This window comes from Acipenser ruthenus, chromosome 38, assembly GCF_902713425.1.
Source record: "Acipenser ruthenus chromosome 38, fAciRut3.2 maternal haplotype, whole genome shotgun sequence".
Classification (NCBI taxonomy): Eukaryota; Metazoa; Chordata; class Actinopteri; order Acipenseriformes; family Acipenseridae; genus Acipenser; species Acipenser ruthenus.
In genome coordinates, this window is record NC_081226.1 from 8,336,938 (window position 1) to 8,361,242 (window position 24,305).

General features: G+C 42.4%; 1 protein-coding gene across 1 annotated transcript; it reads left to right on the plus strand.

Moving 5' to 3' along the window:
* The first annotated feature begins 1,643 nt into the window (after positions 1-1,643).
* LOC131706984 (zinc finger protein 501-like) lies at positions 1,644-24,305 on the plus strand. Its single transcript, XM_059008987.1, has 3 exons — positions 1,644-1,783; positions 16,551-17,058; positions 19,966-24,305. Exons 2-3 carry the CDS (start codon positions 16,578-16,580, stop codon positions 20,673-20,675), a joined length of 1,191 nt encoding a protein of 396 aa, XP_058864970.1. The 5' UTR covers positions 1,644-1,783; positions 16,551-16,577; the 3' UTR covers positions 20,676-24,305.

Below are 24,305 nucleotides of genomic sequence, written 5' to 3' on the forward strand. Positions count from 1 at the left end.
ATGTATTATGAATTGAAGCGAGGGTTAGTCTTGAATGAGGCAGATGTGTAAGTATATGCTGTAAACCCGTCTCTTTGTTAGGAGGGAGCACTCTTTCTGTTTCTTAGTGGGAGGGAGCCGTTCAGTCTCTGTGCCTCAAGCCTGCCCTGGACTGGAGGGAGCACCCTTTCTCTTAGGAGGGTGAGGGATGGAGGGAGGGAGCAGTTCAGTCTCCGTGCCTCAAGCCTGCCCTGGACTGGAGGGAGCACCCTTTCTCTAGGGGGGTGAGGGATGGAGGGAGGGAGCAGTTCAGTCTCTGTGCCTCAAGCCTGCCCTGGACTGGAGGGAGCACCCTTTCTCTTAGGGGGGTGAGGGAGGGAGGGAGGGAGCAGTTCAGTTTCTGTGCCTCAAGCCTGCCCTGGACTGGAGGGAGCACCCTTTCTCTTAGGGGGGTGAGGGAGGGAGGGAGGGAGGGAGGGAGCAGTTCAGTTTCTGTGCCTCAAGCCTGCCCTGGACTGGAGGGAGCACCCTTTCTCTTAGGGGGGTGAGGGATGGAGGGAGGGAGCAGTTCAGTCTCTGTGCCTCAAGCCTGCCCTGGACTGGAGGGAGCACCCTTTCTCTTAGGGGGTGAGGGATGGAGGGAGGGAGCAGTTCAGTCTCTGTGCCTCAAGCCTGCCCTGGACTGGAGGGAGCACCCTTTCTCTTAGGGGTGTGAGGGATGGAGGGAGGGAGCAGTTCAGTCTCTGTGCCTCAAGCCTGCACTGGACTGGAGGGAGCACCCTTTCTCTTAGGGGTGTGAGGGATGGAGGGAGGGAGCACTTCAGTCTCCGTGCCTCAAGCCTGCCCTGGATTAACCCAGCTCTCCAGATCAGGGTTAGGATCATTGAGTAATTTAGTCTCCAGTTTAAACACTGTGAGTACAATGCATTTTGGGTGAATAAAATGTAACATTACCTTGAAGTCACGAGTACTTACAGTAAATACAGTACATGCTTTCATGCTAACTTGGGGCATGCATGAACTACAGCCCTACATTTTCACTGTAATGTTACGACTGTACAAAAAACTTCCCTTTGCTTATTCTCTACCTGAAAAAAAAAAGTTTTTGTTTTTTTTCGCAGAGTTTTTAATATTAATAATATATCATAGTCCAGGAAGTTGCTCCTCTCGATGTAGTTCGCTACTGCGCAGCGCTCCAGATAAGGGGCCGGGGCTGGGAGTAACGTACCCTCTAATTTTAACAGAGAGTAAAATGTATTTTCATGGGTTAAAATGCAGCATTACCTTGAAGTCATGAGTAATCTCGATAAATACTGTACAATGTTTAATGGTGATGGGGTAGGCATTAAAAACAGCCTTCCATGTTAAGTGCAATGTGAACCGCTGTACAGCTGCGAGTGTACAAGCCTCTATCGGATCAGCGCATTTTTCTCGAGGTATCACTGACTGCAAATTAATTATGTTACTTATAGTTAACATTAAATTCCTGGTGAACACGTGACAACTTCAATATAAACACAAACCATACACATCAGTAAAATAAGGACATGCATTCATAAGTTATAAAACAGTTCGTTTTTATAGGAACTTCCTCTTTTTCCAGTTCGCGACGGAATACAAACTTGTCATGTGACCGAGTCAGCTGATAAGCGCTTCAGTGACGTGTTAATTTGTCTGCTGCAGTCATTTAAAGACACAGCGTCGTTTCAAAGAGAATAAGAAAAACAACAAACGTCAGACGTTAAAAAACGACCGAGCCCCGCAGAGTTATATTTATTGGCAGGCGTGGACAATAAAAAAAAAGGTAAGTTACATTTAGTTTTTAATTGAAGTTTCGTTTGTTTGCCACGCAGTGGTGCGGGAGAGCCAGGCTGAACAAGACCATATTCATTCAAATCCTTTTCAGCACGGTCCATGCTTTGTGTGCAGCACAGGTATGAGATATTCTCAATATGGGTGACACGATTTCCAAGCTCAAAACCGGGACACACTGTTAAATAATTGATACGACTAATGTGTTAACCATTTACATATAGACTATTCGATGGTTATTTGAATAGCCATCCTCTTAGCATTATCTCCCTTTTAGTAATGTCAGCGCGTTGTTGATGTGGTTTAACCTGCTGAACTCGGATGCGCGCAACCTCTCGATGCTCTCCTAGTGTCTGGGATAAATCCCGACTGAACTGAACAGATACTGTACGAAACTACACGTGATTGTAGATTCATATTGAATATAAACTACATGAAAACGGCATTGCGTGCTGAGAAATAAGCACGTCTGTCTGTGTTAATGACTTTATAAAACATAATGTTCTTGATTACAATAGTACTTGTTTTGTTTTCACTGCAGGTGCCTTAAACTAAATGATATAGACGCGGTTGTTTTAAACTAAATGATATAGACGCGGTTGTTTTAAACTAAATGATATAGACGCGGTTGTTTTAAACTAAATGATATAGACGCGGTTGTTTTAAACTAAATGATACAGACGCGGTTGTTTTAAACTAAATGATATAGACGCGGTTGTTTTAAACTAAATGATACAGACGCGGTTGTTTTAAACTAAATGATATAGACGCGGTTGTTTATGTTATTTTGACAAAAGGTATTTAGAGTGTGTCGCGCTACAGGAAGTGGCTGAAAGCCGGTGTAGGTGCAGAACGTGGTACATCATCAGAATGTGGTACTGGTACCAAAACTTGACCCGTGTGACGTCAAAAAATGATACACTGCCAATGCTGTGGTCGACTACAAACAAGACAAACTGTAGTTTACCCACAATCCTACATGTTTACAATGTTAGATAACACAAGCTGTTGCTCATCATTTAAAGTAACATATATTTGCTGGATTGTGAAAAAGGTCTTTTTAATCAATCAATCAATATTTATTTTATATAGCGCCTTTCATAGTGGACCACCATCACAAAGCGCTTTACAAGATAGTGAGGAACAATGTATATTACATTAAATACAGTGAAATACAGGGCATGGTACATTAAATACAAACAGTAAAAAACAATGCAAATACATTAAATACAGGCTAGGATGTGAATTCTAAACATTGTGGATGCGTATGTCAAGCAGAATTAAACAAATAAGCTGGAGTGAAAAACCTGAAATAGCAATTTAGACAGCAGCTAATAACAGATATCGGGCTTAAAGAGCATGGAAAGCAAGAGAGAACAAGTGGGTCTTGAGAGTTGATTTGAAGCAAGTGACTGTGGGAGCTGCACACACTAAAGCTGGGAGAGAGTTCCAGAGAGTCGGGGCCATGAAGCTAAGAGAGCGATCCCCGAGTGTGGTGCACTTTTGCTTGGGTATAACAAGCAGGCCTGAGTCAGAGGACCTCCGCTTGTGTGCAGGGACATAGTGGGTCAGCAGGTTGGAGAGATACTCTGGACCTGTGTGATGAAGGGCCTTGTAGGCAAGCAGGAGAATTTTGAAAGTAATCCTGAACTTGACAGGTAGCCAGTGCAGCTGGGCAAGACAGGGGGTAATGTGATCATGTTTTTACATCTGGTAAGGATCCTAGCAGCAGCATTTTAGACCAGCTGCAATCGGTTTATGGCGTGTGACGGGAGACCACCATAGAGAGAGTTGCAGTAGTCAAGTCGAGAGGAGTTGAATGCATGACAGAGTATCTCTGCATCTGGGAGGGAAAGGTAGGGATGGACCTTTGAGATGTTTTGGAGGTGGTAGAAGGAGGATTTGACTACAGAGGAGATTTGGGCATCTGTGGTGGAGTGTCCCGCCCCAAAATTTATTTGTATTATTATTTGTATTTTTTTTGCGGCGCAGGTCAAAGCGCCGCGTATTTGTTATTGTTTTTATAATTTAAAAACTTTGTGAGGATGCGTGGCTGATCAGCTACTGATTATTTAACTAGCTGACAGTCACGCATCCTTATTAAATGCGTGCAGACTGTGGCCGAGGGGTAATAAGATAATTAACAGCTAGTTAACACCTCGGCCAGAGTATAAGAACCGGCAGCTGTCCGTGCTGAGGAGAATGTACAGAGGAGAGTACGGGAGATCGAGCAAGGGGGGCTAAAACAACGGTCACAAAACAATTGCTATATTTAAATATACTTGTTTCTGTTTATTTGTTTTGCCAACGTGCCCTTTTGTTTCGTGTTTGTTTAAATCTTTTGTTTTTGTTTATTATTTAATAAAAGAAGCTGAACGCCGTAGTGTTTCAGCTCTCACCGCTACTTCCTGAGTCTGTGTTTCTGGTCTGACGTCATCACTGAAGCCATCCTGTTCACAGCATCAAAGGAGAGGTTACTATCCAGAAGTACAACAAGGCTTCGTACAGTGGCGGAAGGCAGCAGCAAATTAATATAATTTTAAGGGCAAACTCAGTACATTGTAAGGTTAGATTTCTTCTAAAAAAAAAAAAAAAAAAAAAACTTCTGTTAAGTTTTAATCAAAAGAGTTTAATTTCAGGAACAAAGCAAATCAAATGTGATACATCAGTGATCTTGACGCACAGGCCTCAGTTGGTGGTGTTCTGAGCTGGTATCAGTGTAGATGTTTCTCTTCTGAGCTTTCAAGGCATCAGAGATGTTCGTTTTCTGAGCAGTATGGCACAGAGATGTTAGTTTCTGAGCCAATAAATGACTTTGTACAGCACAGATATACAGCTAGCTTATGTAATGTCTATGATCTGTTACATTTGGTCTTATTTCCCGAGTATGATGTGAGACAAAGCAAATTAACAGTTAACATCTACGTTTCTTCTTCGCTTCACCAAGGTCAGCAGAAACCCAGATTACAAGTAGTTACATTTAAGAACAATTTGATATGAGTTTTGCTAAATTCTTAGACTGCAAAGTGCTGTACCCACGGATCACAAATCCGAACAACAAGGCTGCTGATTGCAAACTGCTGATGTACACCAGCTATGTACAGCTTCATTAACCCTGCGTTGATTCAGAGCTTACGTTAAACACAGGAAAATCACACAATATTACAGGCAGTTCTTACTTCTTCACCATTTAAAAGGTAAGCATGAGCAACGGGTTGCTTAGTGAAAAGGAACAAACGGCTGTTGAAACAATAAGAGCTTGTGCCATTGAACTGAAACAGAGCCATGTGTACACCGCCCCGCACAGGGTCCGTGTTTATCAGAAAAAGCCTCCGTGTTCAATTTGTATCGGGTGTTATTATTTCTTACAGCATCGCACCCGTTCAGACGGCCGTTCACTTGTTTTCTGAGCTGAAATCAGTTGCGCATGTCGGCAGTGGACCGTCGCGAGGCAACGGCTGGAGGGAAGCCCCTGGCCATGAAGGTGGCAGCGGGAGCTCCACTCCTCCCCCTGGTGAAGGAATCAGGACTAGCTGGGGTGCTGGGGTTGACCCTGCTCGTGGCCACTGCGGCCGGACGGTTTTCCCCCATGCTCCACTCAGCAGCATATGCAGGGGCTGCTGAGGACCGGCAGCATCCTGTCCTGGTCCTGTAGTGGTGAAGGGAGAGGCAGCTCCTTGTCGCAAGCAGCTTTGGTTTGTACATCCTGTTCTATAAGAATTTAGACCCTTTTGCATGGAAGGCTGCTGTAGCTTTGGCTTCCAGATCCTCATTGGGTCCAGAATCAGTTACTATGAACTTCCCCACTGATGATATAGATGAAGGAATATGCTGGAAATCTAGTGATATGAAGAATAGTGAGTTCTGGCCCACACCTGTGTTCTGGATGAAGGGAATCCCTCTTAAGGTTACCCTTTGTGAGCAGCGTGAAATGCATCATGACAATAGCTATCAATCCAGTACGATTGGTGAAAGAATGACTCTGAATAAAGGAACCAGGAGCAAGTCTCTGGTAAACTGTGGATGTGACAAATGTAAGGGTGAGTTATCAATGACAGGGCCTAAACCCTGCCCTGCTTGTAGCCATATGGGTAAGCATTGTCGAATGCTCTTTCAATGTGATGGACCTGAAGGTGTGTCATTCTCGCACCTGAATATTGATCCAGATAATGTAAGACGAGTCGAATGTGTGGGGTGTGAAACTGATCATACTGTAGGATGGGCACATTGGGTAAACTGGAATGCGAAGAAGGTATCCCTGCTAGATGTGTTCAGATATCTTGCAGGTATCAAGTGAAGGCTGATGTCCCTCATACCTGTTATGTGAAAAGATGGCTATCTCATCCTGTTGTGGCCTTCACAGAACCACTCGGAGCTGAACCAGAGAGAGAAGTTGAATCCTGCTGGAGCAGGGCTGACTTGCTTGAAATCAATGGGAGAATCTAAGATTGTTGAAGTACCTTACTTATAAATGTATTATGCTATATTCTTTGTGTTAGTTTACAATAATATAATATGATGTACCTTGTTATTAATCTACTGTATGATTGTTTAAAATATTCTTTGTAACCAGTAACAGTGTTATTAGTGGAATTGGATGGAGTCTGTGTAAACGGTTCATTGATAGAAACTCCTGCTAGCATGTTGAAGTCTGGGGCCTCTCTCTTACCAGGGGGTAGGATCTCTAACATATACATGGAGCCTCCTTAGCATTCCAATCCAGTAAAGCAAAGGAAAGTAAAATGAAAATAACCCAAACAGTGTAAAGACAGTTAGAATTGAATTATAAGAAATACTAGTTTGTGATTTTACTGTAAGGTAGAACAATATGAAGTGTATTAGCAGAAAGTGTATAAGAATTTGGCACTAAGAGAATCTAGTGCAGAAATGAACCTAAAGTAAAAATTTCAGTCAAAGCAGAATGGTACCAGTCTGTGTCAGGCATCCAGCAGGCTTGCCAAAGAGAAGGTAATTAACCTTGGTAACCCTTGCTTGTTTACAGTACCAGACAGAGGGTGAAGTCTGGGGGTTTGGAATCCAAGGTTTATATAATGAGTGATCTGTTACATATAAGAAATATCTCTTGGAACAAATGAGGGGGGGCATAGCATAGGACCATGGAATGCCATACATCTGAGAAGGGAAAAAAAAAAACAGAGAGAGGTCATGTTTAGTTTAAAGCACTGAATGGCTACAATGAGACTGTTATAGTTTGACTATGTTCCTGATAGACTGTATTTAAGTGAGAATGCTTGGATATATAGTTGCCTGCATTGAAGTTTGCTATGAGCCTTCTACCAGCACCTATTCAATATGTTTTAGTTAATCATTAAACCACATCTATACATGTAATGAAGCCAATCAAATAAGGAGGATGTCTTTTGATGTTAAAAGGGATATATATATATATATATATATATATATATATATATTGTGATAAATGTACAGGAGTAAGTAGTAATGCAACATAGAAGGGTGAGGTTCTATAGTTGCATTGCTACAGGGCAATTTATCACAAAGAATTTGGTGATACCTCTTTAAATTACCTCACAGAGTAGCTGCCGTAGGGCTCCACTTCTGGGATGGCTAAAGGGGTTAATTAATAGCAGCTGGAAGGGGGAAGGGGAGCATTATATAAGGCGGTGAATAGCGAGGATAAAAAAAAAAAAAAAAAAAAAAAAAGAACTGAACAGCAACAGGGCAGTCGGTGCGGGAGAGAGCGTTATTCTTTGTGTGCAGAAACAAGCGTTTAAAAAGTAAACAACGTGACCAGGAGCGTGGGTCTCGTTTGAAATAAAACATCAGACCAGGAATAAACGGAATACTGTGGAGGGTACCAGCGAAACAAACTATGGACACGGGAAGACAACTACGGTGCAGCAAGGTAGTTGAATTGAACTTTTAATAATCTCAACGGGAGTGTGATTGGGATTTTAGAAGGAGACCTGTGTCGTACATTATTAAGCTGGGAGCTGTGAGTAAAGACAGCAGCCAAAGACTGTTTTATTCCTGCAGTAACACAAGCGTGGAGTGTGTTGATATTTTTTTTAAGAGCGAGTTCACTGAACTTGGAGTGCAGGGTTCAGGAAATAACCCGCTTGTAAAATAACGCTGGCACCAGAGACTGTACTATTTCATAACAAGTAGCGCGTTGTGCAAATCGTGTTTGTTTAAGGACTGTGTATTATTCAAAAGGATCACCAGGTCACGCGGTGATATCCCTGCAACATATAACTATGCGTTGGAACCACGAGTAATGGACTGTTTGATAGAGAGTCAACACAGTTAAGTTCGAGATTTTTAGTTTTAGTTGTTGGCTGGAACAAGTACGTGGTATTTTGAGTTGGCTGTGGAGAAAACAAGCCTTGTTATTTTCTTTATTTTTACTTCATAAACGCTGGGATTATTTCATCCTCCTTGCCCAGGACTTACCTGCAGGGGGCACTCTCGATCATCGGTGGACACTGGAAACTCTGAGCAGGGATAATACAATTGCAAAGGCTAGTGGCGAGTGGTGGAATTGCAGGCCAGGAGACTTACCAGTGACTGAACTCTTACCACCCCAGAGTGTGTGGTGGTGTTTTTGTGTTTGAGTTGAGTGAGGGCTAGCCTTGCCCAACTGTTAAGACTAGGGAACTGAAGCAGTTAAGACTAGGGCCCGGTGAGTGGGCTAGGTTTTTATTTTCTGGCAACCCCCTGGAAAGTTGTGTTTTTTTCATTGTAAATAAACCCTCACTTAGACTTCATTTCCTGCCTCTTGTCTGGTCCTTCATCAGGTTACCACCCCGAAACAGAGCTCCAAGCTCACAATATATATATTACTTAGGATTGGGAATAATTACACCAAAGTAGGTGTTACATATTAAACACATCTTTCGATGTATTCTTCATATACTTGCACTGCATTCACATGCATGCTGTGTTTAGGAACTCTCTGGTACCAAGAAAGAATAACATCAGTTCAAATCAAATTCAAGTATCAGCAAAATAAAGAATACAGTAAATTATAAGTAAGAGCGAGTTTGACTAAGAGCAGCTAAAACAGTAAATATTTGCTTACATGAGTAAAGTCCAGTAAGAACAAGTAGTAAGTATGATAAATGGATGAGAATGATTTCAAATAAGAGTGAGTATGGTTACCTATAAGAGTAAAATCAGATACAAGACTCGCTCGGTGTGGGTGTGTAGAGGGCGAGAGGAACGAGAGAGAAAGAAGCAAAACTAAACAAAACTAAACTTAAAATATATATATATATATATATATATATATATACAGGAACAGTGACAGCGACTGCCCAGCCTGACCTGTATATTTTGTGTTCGAGATTTGTTTTGTTTACACCTTTTATTTTGCTCTGTGAGCAAGTTTCTTTTTGTTCAAACCTTTGATTTATTTTTTAATTGAAATAAAACGGCGGCCAGCCGCGTCTTTCTTTTTGAAACACCAGTATTTACGTTCCTGCTTCTGCCGTGACGAAACCGACTCAGCCAGCCTGTCACAAGCCCTAAGAGTTTAAGTATATAGACAGGAAGAGTTTAAGATGTTTGTGTTAATAAAAGGTTTTTAAAACATGCTTTTCACGTCTTTTCCTTGAGAAACTATATAAAATAGGTTGTAAATGAAAAGCTTATTTAAATAAATAATTTAAAAATATTTAAAAATATATATCAAATTATTTAAATCATGACTTGATTTAAATCAGCCAACCCTGGTTAGGAGCAGTAGTTGAATCCAGCAAGGTATGGAGCAGTTCAGTGCAAGTACAAGCTGATGCAAGTACTGGTACAATTGGGTGCCATCTAGTCCAGTGTAGTGGAGAGTTGTGAGGTTTACAGATGCTGTCTGAACAGGTGTGTCTTGAGGAGGTGCTGGAAGGTGGTCAGGGACTGAGCAGTCCTGATATCCGTGGGCAGGTCGTTACACCACTGAGGGGCAAGGGAGGAGAAGCAGCGGGCTCTGGAAGAGGGGGAGCGGAGTGGGGTACAGCTAATCTGTAGGAGAGGGCGAGAGAGGGTTTAGGGGGAGATGATTTCCGTGGGTAGGCCATTCCTCTACAGGGAGGCAAGGGTGGAGATGGAGCGGGTTCTGGAGACAGGGGGTGGGGGGGTGGGGGGTACAGCTAATCTGCCGGAGGTGGAAGTGGCGAGCAGGGGGTGCAGGGAGAAATGATAGTCTGGAGATAGGAGAGAGCAGAAAGGTCAAGACAGCGATAGATGAGTACAAGAGTTTTGAATTGGATGCGAGCAGCGATAGGGAGCCAGTGCAGAGAACAGAGCAGCGGTGTAGCGTGGGAGAAACGAGGAAGGGAAAAGACAAGACGAGCAGCAGAGTTTTGGATGAGCTGGAGCAGACGGATAGCAGAGGCAGGGAGGTCGGCCAGGAGGGAGTTGCAGTAGTCAAGGCAGGACAGTACCAGGGCATGGAGCTGTGTGGAGTAGCCGTTGAGGAAGGGGCGAATTCTGTATATGTAGCTGAGGAAGAAGCGACAGGAGGGTGCCAGAGTAAAGTTGTGCTGAGAGTAGAAGAGGGAGGGGTCTAGGGTGACACCGAGGTTCTTGGTAGATGAGGAGGGAGAGAGGGTGGGGGATTCAAGAGGAAAAGAGATGGAGAGATGAGCGGTGGGGGAGGAAGAGGGGGAAGATAAGGAGGTCTGATTTGGAGAGTTTGAGTTTGAGATGATGCGAGTGCATCCAGGAGGAGGTGGCTGAGAGAGGTAGAGATACGGGAGGAAATGTCAGTCAGAGGGTGGAGAGAAAGATATGGGCATCTGGGAAATGTCGGGGCACTGGGACCTTTTTATGGGAAGATGGGATGCCTGGTCGCTATATATATAATATATATATATCTTCCTCCTCAGACCCGAGGGTCCCCTGTTAGTTTTCATTATTATTCTTATTATTTTTAAATAATGGTATTTTCTTAAACTTAACTTTAGGTGAGCTGAAGGATGTGTCACTAAATTTCTACATTCACTTTTATGGGGCAAGATATCCCTTTAAATCAGGGGTAGGTAACATTCATTATTTAATTCACCCTGTTGCTTTTTACAGTATATAGCTAATATTAATTGGCTTTTCCACATGGTATAGACATTCTGTAAAGTCACAGGGATGTGACAAAAACAATGCTAAAACAACCTTATTGACAGAAGATATAAACATAACTAAAGTATTAATTAAGACTTGTTATTTTGCATGGTTTAAACTGTGTCTGAATGAACCACTCGCAGCGAGTCCAGCCTTTGATATTAAGACATCCTACACACAGGTAATTGTGCTTACATTGAACTAAAACTATACACACACACACATACATGCATGCACACACGAACATGCGTGTGCACACCCACATACGAGGAAGGTATCAGGAACGTGGGGATTCTGATATCTTGCTTCTGAGCTCAAAACAAGAATCAAGTTTTTCTCGGTAGTAGTACTGTGTGTTAAAGAAACTTAATTTCCCATGATTCCAATGGTTAAAAGTCAGGTGACCTGCCCCCGGGAATTCGGGGGGTTTAAAAGCAGGCATAGAGCGAGGAGAGAGGAGGGTAATGGTGGAGGTACTCTGTGCTGTACAGCAGCGGGTCTGTGCTGCCAAGCGGTGTTGTCGGTTTTACCCCATTACAGATAAGTGCATTGTAAAACAGCAACTATTATAACTGTGTGTGTGTGTGTGTGTGTGTGTAATAGCGGAGCAGAGTCAAGAACAGCCATGCTTTCTGTGTATAGAAACACGGAGACAAAGAGATTGAAAAAGGCGACCAGAGAAGAACTTCAGATTCCAGAATCAAAGGTGGCTGTGTGGAGGGACTTCAGACTGCAAAGCGAGTAGCATTTTGTCGTTGTCTTGCCGGAGGAAACTGCAGCGTGTCTGCAGCCTGGATTGAAGCCTAACTGATGCATTCTCCAAACAGAGATCTCTACAGTGAGTAATTCAAACCGCGAGCTGACGGTATTCAATTGTGCTCGGTTTTTAAAGCAGCGTTCTGTGTGCATCTGTTTTTATAAAGAAAGCCACAGTGTTATTGGGACTGTTTTTACTCACCTGTTCACCTACCTGCTGTGCACAGCTCTTACTCTGCTTGCCCCAGCTGTAAAGGTAAAAATGCCAAACTGAACACTAGTTTTACCAGTGCAAACTGTGTGCATGCACTGTGTGCACGCAATGCAGACAGGCTAAAAGAATTGAATCTATTCAGTCTTGAACAAAGAAAACTACGCGGCGATCTGATTCAAACATTCAAAATCCTAAAAGGTATAGACAATGTCAACCCGGGGGACTTCTTTGACCTGAAAAAGAAACAAGGACCAGGGGTCACAAATGGAGATTAGATAAAGGGGCATTCAGAACAGAAAATAGGAGGCACTTTTTTACACAGAGAATTGTGAGGGTCTGGAACCAACTCCCCAGTAATGTTGTTGAAGCTGACACCCTGGGATCCTTCAAGAAGCTGCTTGATGAGATTCTGGGATCAATAAGCTACTAACAACCAAACGAGCAAGATGGGCTGAATGGCCTCCTCTCGTTTGTAAACTTTCTTATGTTCTTATGTTCTTATGTTCTTATGGAAGCATTACAGCCTATAGTGAGTGGACTGTCTTTTTGTTTAACCCAAGGCCTTGTTGCCCAAGCAGTGTTTGAAAGGAATTTATGGACCCAGACACTTTTTTTAATGAACTGTGTGCCATGATAAAGAAACACAAACAAGCAACCGCGACACAGACTGTGTTAAAGTTTTATTGTTTTGTTGTGGAATTTGAACCAGGAGGCTGCAAAGTGCTGACTGCCAGACACAGTGCTCACCAGCAGAGGGCGCCAGCACACCTGAAAGAAAGGGGTTTTACATTAATCCAAAGGACTATAACCAAACCAACCTTACTTACCTGTTGTTCCTGTGTGGGCCACACGGGTTTGCAATCTCATCGGGCGCAGAGAGAGATACCAACTGCTTACCTGCAAAAGGATTACAATTATATTGTATGCTTTACTTACCTAGTGGAGCCTACTGATCCAATGCTGGATCTGCACTCAGCAGCCACTCAAAGGAGCCTGATCTGGACTTAAACAATTTCCACTTGCAAACGAGACAAGCTCATGCAGGTTTAGAGAGGCTTGAAGGAGTGAGCTTAGTGTGCAGGTTTTCTTTTGTTTTATTATTTTCATAAACGTTTTGGTTGGTCTGTGTGAACTTTAAAACAAGCAATAATAAAACTGCCTCCTCTTCATCCTTCCTTTCTGCCTCCGTGTGTCGCCTCTCATACTGCCAGTTGGCTACCACGTTAAATACTGAACAGATCGTTCACAATAATACATATAGGGTTTTTAACCCTAACTCACCATTCCCACCCACTATTAAAGTTGAAACGGTTCTGCAGCCTGAAGTGGGTGTGTATGTGTTGAAGTGTGCATGTATATCCATGGCTACAGCACCGGTGGACCATGAGGGTGGGTGTCTCTTGTGTCACCTGGAAAGAGTTGCATGTTCTGTGTCTTACCTGATGACGGCAGTCTGCGGTTGCTTGTGTTGTCTGGTTCCTTTGGCTGCTGTGTGGGGGTGGGAATGGCAGAAATAAATGCAATAACTAAACAAAAAGTCATGGAATTATGGCAAAACCAATGGGAAGACAATCCTAAGGGAAGGTTTTATTATGATAGACAGTCAAAGGTTTGATTAGGGAGTGAAACATCTAGAGGGCAATTGAATAGGGTGTAAGAAACTATAATGAAGAGATTGAGAATTGGATATACAGCATTGAGTCAGCATCTGTTTAGAATAGGGAAACACGTAGATGGATCATGTGGAGATTGTCAAAGGTTGGAAACTGTACAACATTATATTTTGGAATGTAGTAAATTCAAACAAAGAGGTGTTAATAAATCAGTTGAATGTATTAGAGGTGGATAATAAATTAATACACAGCGTATTGAAGGAGGGAAAAGGAAAACAATGTATTCAGAGTCCTGGAAAATGGGGATGTGTCTGATGTTATAGAAGGGGATAGTGGGCGCTCATCATCTGCTGTTAGATGGCATGAGACAACTTCCTTTATTACACTCTGGTGTTACACTGCAGTTACAATGATTATTACACTCTGGTGTTACACTGCAGTTACAATGATTATTACACTCTGGTGTTACACTGCAGTTACAATGATTATTACAGTCTGGTGTTACACTGCAGTTACAATGATTATTACAGTCTGGTGTTAAACTGCAGTTGCAATGTGTTTTTTGCCATTTCCAGGAAACATTGAAATTAGTGACCAGAGCAAAAAACATGCATTATCTGTGCAGACAAAAGTGGAGGTGCTGGGGGCTCCCGAGTGGCGCATCCAGTAAAGGCGCTCCACGTGAATGCAGGATGCGCTCTATAGCCTGCAAGTCGCGAGTTTGAATCCAGGCTAGTCTTTTGCCGATCGAGGACGGGAGCTTCCAAGTGGCGGCGCACAATTGGCCGAGCGTCGCCCGGGGGGAGGGAGGGTTAGGTCGGTCAGAGTATCCTCGGCTCACCGCGCACCAGCGACCCCTGTAGTCTGACCGGGCACCTGCAGGCTTGCCTGTAGCTGCCCGAGAGCTGCATTGTCCTCCGACGCTGTAGCTCTTGGGTGACTGCATGGTGAGTCCGCAGTGTGAAAAAAAGCGGTCAGCTTGACGGCACACGCTTCGGAGGACAGCGTGTGTTCATCTTCGCCCTCCCGAGTCAGCGCAGGGGTGGTAGCGGTGAGCCGACCGTAATAAAATAATTGGCCATTCCAAATTGGGAGAAAATAATAAAAAATAATTGGCAACGACTAAATAAAAAAAAAAAAAAAAAAAAAAAGTGGAGGTGCTGAAAGCGATGGAAAATGCAGCACCGTACAAGAAAAAGAAAGATGCTGCTGCAGATTTCAACATTCCCACAAGCACTTTGAAAACCGTTCTGAAATAACGGGATACAATAATACAGGCCTGTGAACAGCAAACTGGATGCAAGTCGTCAGCGTTTCTGATTTGCTCAATACCTGATGCTGAGGACGCCTTGCTTCTGTGCTTTAAAAATGCCTGTGATCAGAATGTGCCTGAATCTGTGAGCACTATGAGACACACCCTGAGGAATGAGCACAGCAGCTGGGACATGCACATTTCAACTGCAGTTCAAATTTGCAATGCATACTCACAACCGTATTTTCAAAAAAATGCACAGCATTTACATTTATATGCTTTTCATTGTACTGTAATTTGAAAATTCAGTATTACTGTAACTTCAGTAAAAACTCACAGTATGCATTTGGCCTAGACTTATGATAAAAAAGAATTACTGATGAGACCCATTTTTTTGCTGGTCCCTTGACATTCATATTAATGAGAGTTGATTGTGTATATATTAGGGATGGGAATTGTGAGTAATTTAGTACTCAAGCGTTAAGTATTTCGTACTCAAACCTAATGCCAGACAATATTATTCTACATATGCGCCACATAAATGACCACAAGTTAAGGTGAACATATGGCTTCATGGTCACCAGGACAAATTGCTAAGATGAATATTGTTGCTTAATTACTGTGGGAATCAAACAAGTAATACATATCAGCTGTTCACTATTCCTCCCTCTGTACATATCAGCTGTTCACTATTCCTCCCTCTGTACATATCAGCTGTTCACTATTCCTCCCTCTGTACATATCAGCTGTTCACTATTCCTCCCTCTGTACATATCAGCTGTTCACTATTCCTCCCTCTGTACATATCAGCTGTTCACTATTCCTCCCTCTGTACATATCAGCTGTTCACTATTCCTCCCTCTGTACATATCAGCTGTTCACTATTACTCCCTCTGTATATATCAGCTGTTCACCATTCCTCCCTCTGTACATATCAGCTGTTCACTATTCCTCCCACCGATCAGAGGGAGTGAACAACTGGAATCGATCATTTAAATTAATTAAAATAAAAATATATGTTTGATAAGCATTTTATTCCTTATTATTATTATTATTATTATTATTATTATTATTATTATTATTATTGCTGTGTAGTGTAATTAAGGTGTAATGCTTAATTTCCACGTTAATCTCTTAGTTTAAGGGTAACTTTCAAATCCTGTCCTGTCTCAGTGTCCCGATGACCATGGAGTAATATAGTCGCCCTGCCAGTCCTATTTCTAAATGCTAATGTAACACACAATTAAATAATAGGTTAAGTACTGAGTGACATTTGCTTTCTGGTAGAGTTAATTGTATCTTATGCAAGTCTTACTAGATAAATGTCAATCTATTCTAATTGAACTAATGAACACAAGCTTTACTACATTAAATCATTACACACAAAGCCTGGCAAGCCTGTTTAAAATGTAACTCGAAAGCCCTTGCAAATAGCAGATCCAATGAACAAACAAATACAACTTGTCTTAAATATTCCTGGATGTTTGATCAAAAATCCCAGAAAAACCCATTCATCTAGTATAGGGAGGAGTTGCAATGCCAAATCCATTAAGAAAGATCCATATTTTCACATGCTCCAAAAATATGTTCAGTCTGCCATGCTCACAAGGTACCAGACCACGCCTACAGCAGGAAGACTGTATATAGAATGGCTAAATACATTGAGTAAACTTTTTCAACAGAGACAATCCTGTGGTATTATAAACTTACTACAAGACATTCTGTGTGCCTTCAATAGTAAAGCCACTCCTGCTATTAAGGCCAGATTGCATTTGTCCATTGAATGCCCTTCATAATACTGTATTTAAATAAATCAATGATTTTCTTTTTTTGACAGCTACTAAACAGAATCCCGTGTGCTGCCATGGACAGTGTGAAGATGGAATCTGTCCAGATTAAAGAGGAGCTCCCTGAACTTGAACTTATCCCCATTATAGTGGAGTTCTCTGGGCTGGCTTCCCTCCCCATTAAACAAGAGCTCTGTGAGATGCAATGTGACAGCAGTCAGCCAGAGGACTCTGAGGTTAAAGCTGAGCACAATGAATTGGAGATCCCCCAGACAGAAGAACCCCTTCCTGTGAAACAAGAAGAGGTGCTGGAAACTGTCCGTATTAAACAGGAGCCCCCTGAAGTAGAGTTTGACCACATGGAACCAGTGAAAGAAGAATCTGAGGACTTCAAACCAAACATCCCTGAGCTGGAGCCTGTACACCTGCGGGAGTGTAGCGTGGTGCTGGAGAGAATCTGCGTGAGAGAGCAAGGTGCTGGAGAGGAAGGCTCTCCCAACAGCATGCAAGGAGGTGGAAAGGAAGACGGGCGCTCCCATTCAGAATGCAGTCTAGCAGGTGAGTGACTCCCAGTAGCTGTGACATTGTCATTCTAGATTGAGTGAAATCCACAGTGTGGTTGAGAGGGAGGGAGCATATTGGTTAGATTACTTTAAAACCTGTCCAATCTGGCATCGCTTGGGACTGGAAAGTGGTGCCGGATTAGAGAGTTACTGTAAAACATTGAATACTGACCTAAAGGTAAAATGACTAAACAAACTCAGCAAACTCTTCACCTGTTATTATCACAAGCCTGTTTAACCCATTCCCATAGAAAGACCTTCACGTGCTCGTACTGTACCTGCATGAGGATTCAGGTGCTTTCTGCTGCATTCAGGGTTTCTCACTGTTAGCTCTTTTGAGTTGGTGTTTGTTCAGCTGTTCTTTCAAGAGTTTGCTCGCTGTGTGGACGATTAGACATGTATTTGCTGTTATAACTGCACAATTCAGAATGGCTCTGGCTGGACATGGTAGTGTATACACAACATCAGACAGAAGGGACAGATTCCAGAATAGCCAGGCTCTGGATTGTAGAGGGGATCACACCATTCATTATATTGCAAAAGTCTACCGGAAGCCAGAATAGTAGTACAGTATTTCATGTTTGTAGTGTTTAAAGGGTTAAAACTGAAATCTATGTTCTTTTATAAGATGCATTGTTAAGAAGAGAGTCTCCTATTCAGGTCTTAATGGGGTGATGCTTATCTTTAATTCTATTGGTTACTGATGTACTCAGATGATGCAGCTTAGAACCCTCATGCTATAAAAACTATAGAACTTTGTGGAAAGCCAGTGTAGTGAAATGGAAGCTGTGAACACGACACGCTGTGCTCCTGCTTGTATCAATGTGAAGAGCTCTGAATAAACACGACACGCTGCGCTCCTGCTTGCATCAATGTGAAGAGCTCTGAATAAACACGACACGCTGCGCTCCTGTTTGCATCAATGTGAAGAGCTCTGAATAAATACGACACGCTGCGCTCCTGCTTGCATCAATGTGAAGAGCTCTGAATAAACACGACACGCTGCGCTCCTGCTTGCATCAATGTGAAGAGCTCTGAATAAACACGACACGCTGCGCTCCTGCTTGCATCAATGTGAAGAGCTCTGAATAAACACGACACGCTGCGCTCCTGCTTGCATCAATGTGAAGAGCTCTGAATAAACACGACACGCTGCGCTCCTGCTTGCATCAATGTGAAGAGCTCTGAATAAACACGACACGCTGCGCTCCTGCTTGCATCAATGTGAAGAGCTCTGAATAAACACGACACGCTGCGCTCCTGCTTGCATCAATGTGAAGAGCTCTGAATAAACACGACACGCTGCGCTCCTGCTTGCATCAATGTGAAGAGCTCTGAATAAACACGACACGCTGCGCTCCTGCTTGCATCAATGTGAAGAGCTCTGAATAAACACGACACGCTGCGCTCCTGCTTGCATCAATGTGAAGAGCTCTGAATAAACACGACACGCTGCGCTCCTGCTTGCATCAATGTGAAGAGCTCTGAATAAACACGACACGCTGCGCTCCTGCTTGCATCAATGTGAAGAGCTCTGAATAAACACGACACGCTGCGCTCCTGCTTGCATCAATGTGAAGAGCTCTGAATAAACACGACACGCTGCGCTCCTGCTTGTATCAATGTGAAGAGCTCTGAATAAACACGACACGCTGCGCTCCTGCTTGTATCAATGTGAAGAGCTCTGAATAAACACGACACGATGTGCTCCTGCTTGTATCAATGTGAAGAGCTCTGAATAAACACGACACGCTGTGCTCCTGCTTGTATCAATGTGAAGAGCTCTGAATAAACACGACACGCTGTGCTCCTGCTTGTATCAATGTGAAGAGCTCTGAATAAACACGACACGCTGTGCTCCTGCTTGTATCAATGTGAAGAGCTCTGAATAAACACGACACGCTGTGCTCCTGCTTGTATCAATGTGAAGAGCTCTGAATAAACACGACACGATGTGCTCCTGCTTGTATCAATGTGAAGAGCTCTGAATAAACACGACACGATGTGCTCCTGCTTGTATCAATGTGAAGAGCTCTGAATAAACACGACACGATGTGCTCCTGCTTGTATCAATGTGAAGAGCTCTGAATAAACACGACATGATGTGCTCCTGCTTGTATCAATGTGAAGAGCTCTGAATAAAGCAGCTTGTTCTTTTGCAAGATACCGTCTCCTTTTTCTCTTTTATTTTCCCTCTGTTAATACATAACAGTGTTAGTTTTTTTTATAATTGTCTCAATCCTAAAATTCTAGGTGATGCTTGTTTTTCTGTCTGTGTACTGGAGTCCTGTAACCCACTGTGTTGGGATTCAATTATAGGAATTATAAATGGAGAGAATTGAATTAACAAAACACATAAGCCCTGCATGTGTAATGTAATGCTATGGCATGGGGCTGCACATTTCTAATGCACCGTGATGTATATCTGTACAACAATAAACAAGATGATTCCAAACAGAGAGAGGGAGGGAGCCGTTCCAGTCTCCAAGCACATCATTGACAGCTGATGCGGATTACACTGCAGTTCTGTGTATGCATCTGTACAGACCCCAAGATTAGAAAAAACTCATAAAATACCATGATGAGAGAGATATAATTGTAATCTAATGCTGAGGAGAAATATATATTGTAGGGTTTGTCAGGGGAAATAGACTTGAAACATTACAGGAGAACTTCAAAGTCAGATTTTGATCCCAGGGTTCGATTTCACCAACATCAGTCTTTACTGACTTTGCTTTCACACAGAAAGGCTTTAAGTTTAACTTTGTATTTTTAAACTGGTGTAACCCAGAGCAAACCCCACAGCTAAAATGCACACACTTTAATCCACTTCACCACCTAGCCACATGCCCTTAGCCCACAAGCAGTCCCTCTTACTTTCTTTCCTGTTCATATTTTCCAGGTTCCAGTCCAGCAGCTAAAGCGAGGGCGGGCGGTGGAGAATATCCTGACTGTGGGAAAGGTTTCACCCAGTTAGGAAACCTGAAAAGACAGCAGCGGATTCACACAGGAGAGAAACTGTATCACTGTGCTGACTGTGGGAAGAGTTTCAGAGTTTCAGGAAAGCTGAAAACACACCAGCGAATTCATACAGGAGAGAAACCGTATCACTGCTCTGAGTGTGGGAAGAGTTTCAGAGTTTCAGGAAAACTGAAAACACACCAGCGAATTCATACAGGAGAGAAACCATATTGCTGCTCTGACTGTGGGAAGAGTTTCAGGCATGCAGACTCCCTGAAAAAACACCAGCGAATTCATACAGGAGAGAAACCGTATCGCTGCTCTGACTGTGGGAAGAGATTCAGTCAGTTAAGTAACCTGAAAACACACCAGCTAACTCACACTGGAGAGAAACCGCATCGCTGCTCTGACTGTGGGAATAGTTTTGGTCGGTTAAGTAACCTGAAAACACACCAGCTAACTCACACCGGAGAGAAACCGCATCGCTGCTCTGACTGTGGGAATAGTTTCAGTGTGTTACAAAACCTTCAAACACACCAGCGAATTCACACTGGAGATAAAACGTATCGCTGCTCTGACTGTGGGAAGAGTTTCAGCAAGTTAGGACATCTTCAAACACACCAGCGAATTCACCCTGGAGACAAACCCTAAGGACCATGTTCATTCAGAAAGAAACATTACCTTACATCAGCGCTCCAGAGAAGGTTTTGGGTCTGGGAGTAACTTACCATCTAATTTTAACACTGAGAGTAAAATGAATTTTCAGGGGGTAAAATGCAACATTACCTTGAAGTCCTGAGTAATCTCGATAAATACTGTACAATCTTTGATGCTAATGTGCAGGCATTAAAAAAAAAAGCCTTCCATTTTAACTGCAATGTTTCTTTTGAACTACGGTACAAACACAGTTCTACAAGGTTCTTTATCGGCTCAGTGCATTTTTTCCCAGGTATCACACTGACTCTGCAAATTAATTATGTTACATTTTAACATTAACCTCTTCTGCGCTACGGCATACCTTGCACGTCATAAAAAGTACTTTCCCTGTGCTACGGATAGGAGTGTTGCGATATGACGATAAAGATAATCGCGATATGCATTCTAATGATTATTCTATCGTCAGTAGTTTCAAATATCGCAGTAATTTTATATTTATGATTTTACACACTGAGAGACGCATCAACTATACAGAATGCAAAAAACTACAATAGCAACATCCAGGAGATGGCGATAATGAACCTTCCACTGGGTTTAATACAGCCAGAAAAATCAACAAGAGCAGGGCACAACAAATATGGAAGATAGCGAGAACGACAGAAACTAACTTTCCTCCTAAAAAACAGATATAATCAGTTATCTGGGATCATTCTGGTTTTTAAAAAAGACGATGGTCAGGTTATTGAAGAGGGAGGGCCACTTTGTAAATTGTCGAGCTGTTCTTTCAAAGACCAGCAACACGACGAACATGTTCACACATTTAGATCACCACCAAGCTCTTTATAAAGAAGCAACATTGGTAAGGAACACAGTGTTTATTAAAAACAGTCTTAAGTAAAACCAATTGCATGTATAATAATAATCCTAATGCGTTTTAAGTATTCCCGTTTTATGATTAAAAACGAAAATTATATATTTTCATCTACATAGCTTAAGTAGGACAAACATTTTAACACTATTTAAAACACACAAGGATATAGTGAGTGTGGTGTGACTCAAACAGGAACGTCAATACATCTGTCTGCTCCCTAAACTCTCAGAGCACACTGTCCTTGCAGCTGTTTTCTAATTATTTATTTCCAACTAAATATTAGCATTTTCAAACATTAATTTAATTCACGTCTATCATTTTGTTGATGTACAGGTCATCAGTAAAGTCATAAAACCCCCTGGGTTCTGACTGTAAGGAGAGGCTCACCACAGCTGGTCTGTATTGACATTTTTTCTATGTGTTCATTTTCATATGCTCAATTACTGGTACTGGAGTAAAACTAGGCTGACGTAACCAGCTCCATTTAGAAATGCGTTTAACCCATTAATAGTGTAGCTATTGGATTTGGGAATAAGACATTTAACACCCTTGAAATCAGACTAACAATTATGAGAAACACCCAAACTAATCTGGTAAAAAACAAAACAAAAGACATTTAAAAAAATAAAAAATACGGACCAATCTTGATTAAAATGGCACTTTAGTTTATCTACTGTAATTGATACTTATGTTTTGTAGATGTTTAAAAATGGTTCTGAGTTCTGTATTTAAAATATTGAGTGTTTTGTAAATATCTGTTGTATTAAGCACCGTATTTTTTTCAATTTGGTTTATAATGTTGTAAAACATTTTTTAGCTTAATAAGTAGTTCACATTTTTTGTAGTTCTTTGTAAAATATCGTGCTGTATCGCACTTATCGTGATAATACCCCACAGAATAATCGTCTCAGAGAATTTTCATATCGTGGTATACCTGTTACGTTATGATTAAAAACAAGGTTTAAAAAATATGGATTGCTGTTTTTTCACTCGGGGTCGCTCATCGAGGAGTTATTACACAACATATTAATGTCATTATATTACACAGATAAAATATATTTGATGTGACGCAGTTGTTAAATGTAATTTACAGCCTGTTTGAATGCAATCTTGCTGTTTGAATGCATCTTTGGCTTGCACTGGAAACATCCAGAATGAATTTAAAACAACCTGTGTGTAACTTTTGTTTTCTTTTCAATGAGGATTGATAATAAAAAAAGTTTACCTTTTGATTAGTAGCTGTTTTATCGAGCTGTGCTTCATGATATCAGCTTTGAAGTTACATACGACTATTTGTCTATGTCTTGTTTTGTTCATGTGACAGAGAGGAAGATACTTCCTGCTCCTGACTGTCACCGTATGACACCATTGTAATGCACCGAGCGTGTGGGAGCTACTGTATCATCGTGTGACACCATTGTAATGTACAGAGCGTGTGGGAGCTACTGTATCATCGTGTGACACCATTGTAATGCACCGAGCGTGTGGGAGCTACTGTATCATCGTGTGACACCATTGTAATGCACCGAGCGTGTGGGAGCTACTGTATCATCGTGTGACACCATTGTAATGTACAGAGTGTGTGGGAGCTACTGTATCATCGTGTGACACTATTGTAATGTACAGAGCGTGTGGGAGCTACTGTATCATCGTGTGACACCATTGTAATGCACCGAGCGTGTGGGAGCTACTGTATCATCGTGTGACACCATTGTAATGTACAGAGTGTGTGGGAGCTACTGTATCATCGTGTGACACCATTGTAATGTACAGAGTGTGTGGGAGCTACTGTATCATCGTGTGACACCATTGTAATGCACCGAGCGTGTGGGAGCTACTGTATCATCGTGTGACACCATTGTAATGTACAGAGTGTGTGGGAGCTACTGTATCATCGTGTGACACCATTGTAATGCACCGAGCGTGTGGGAGCTACTGTATCATCGTGTGACACCATTGTAATGTACAGAGCGTGTGGGAGCTACTGTATCATCGTGTGAAACCATTGTAATGTACAGAGCGTGTGGGAGCTACTGTATCATCGTGTGACACCATTGTAATGTACAGAGTGTGTGGGAGCTACTGTATCATCGTGTGACACCATTGTAATGCACCGAGCGTGTGGGAGCTACTGTATCATCGTGTGACACCATTGTAATGTACAGAGTGTGTGGGAGCTACTGTATCATCGTGTGACACCATTGTAATGCACAGAGTGTGTGGGAGCTACTGTATCATCGTGTGACACCATTGTAATGTACAGAGTGTGTGGGAGCTACTGTATCATCGTGTGACACCATTGTAATGCACCGAGCGTGTGGGAGCTACTGTATCATCGTGTGACACCATTGTAATGCACAGAGTGTGTGGGAGCTACTGTATCATCGTGTGACACCATTGTAATGTACAGAGTGTGTGGGAGCTACTGTATCATCGTGTGACACCATTGTAATGCACTGAGCGTGTGGGAGCTACTGTATCATCGTGTGACACCATTGTAATGCACAGAGTGTGTGGGAGCTACTGTATCATCGTGTGACACCATTGTAATGCACCGAGCGTGTGGGAGCTACTGTATCATCGTGTGACACCATTGTAATGTACAGAGCGTGTGGGAGCTACTGTATCATCGTGTGACACCATTGTAATGTACAGAGTGTGTGGGAGCTACTGTATCATCGTGTGACACCATTGTAATGCACCGAGCGTGTGGGAGCTACTGTATCATCGTGTGACACCATTGTAATGCACGA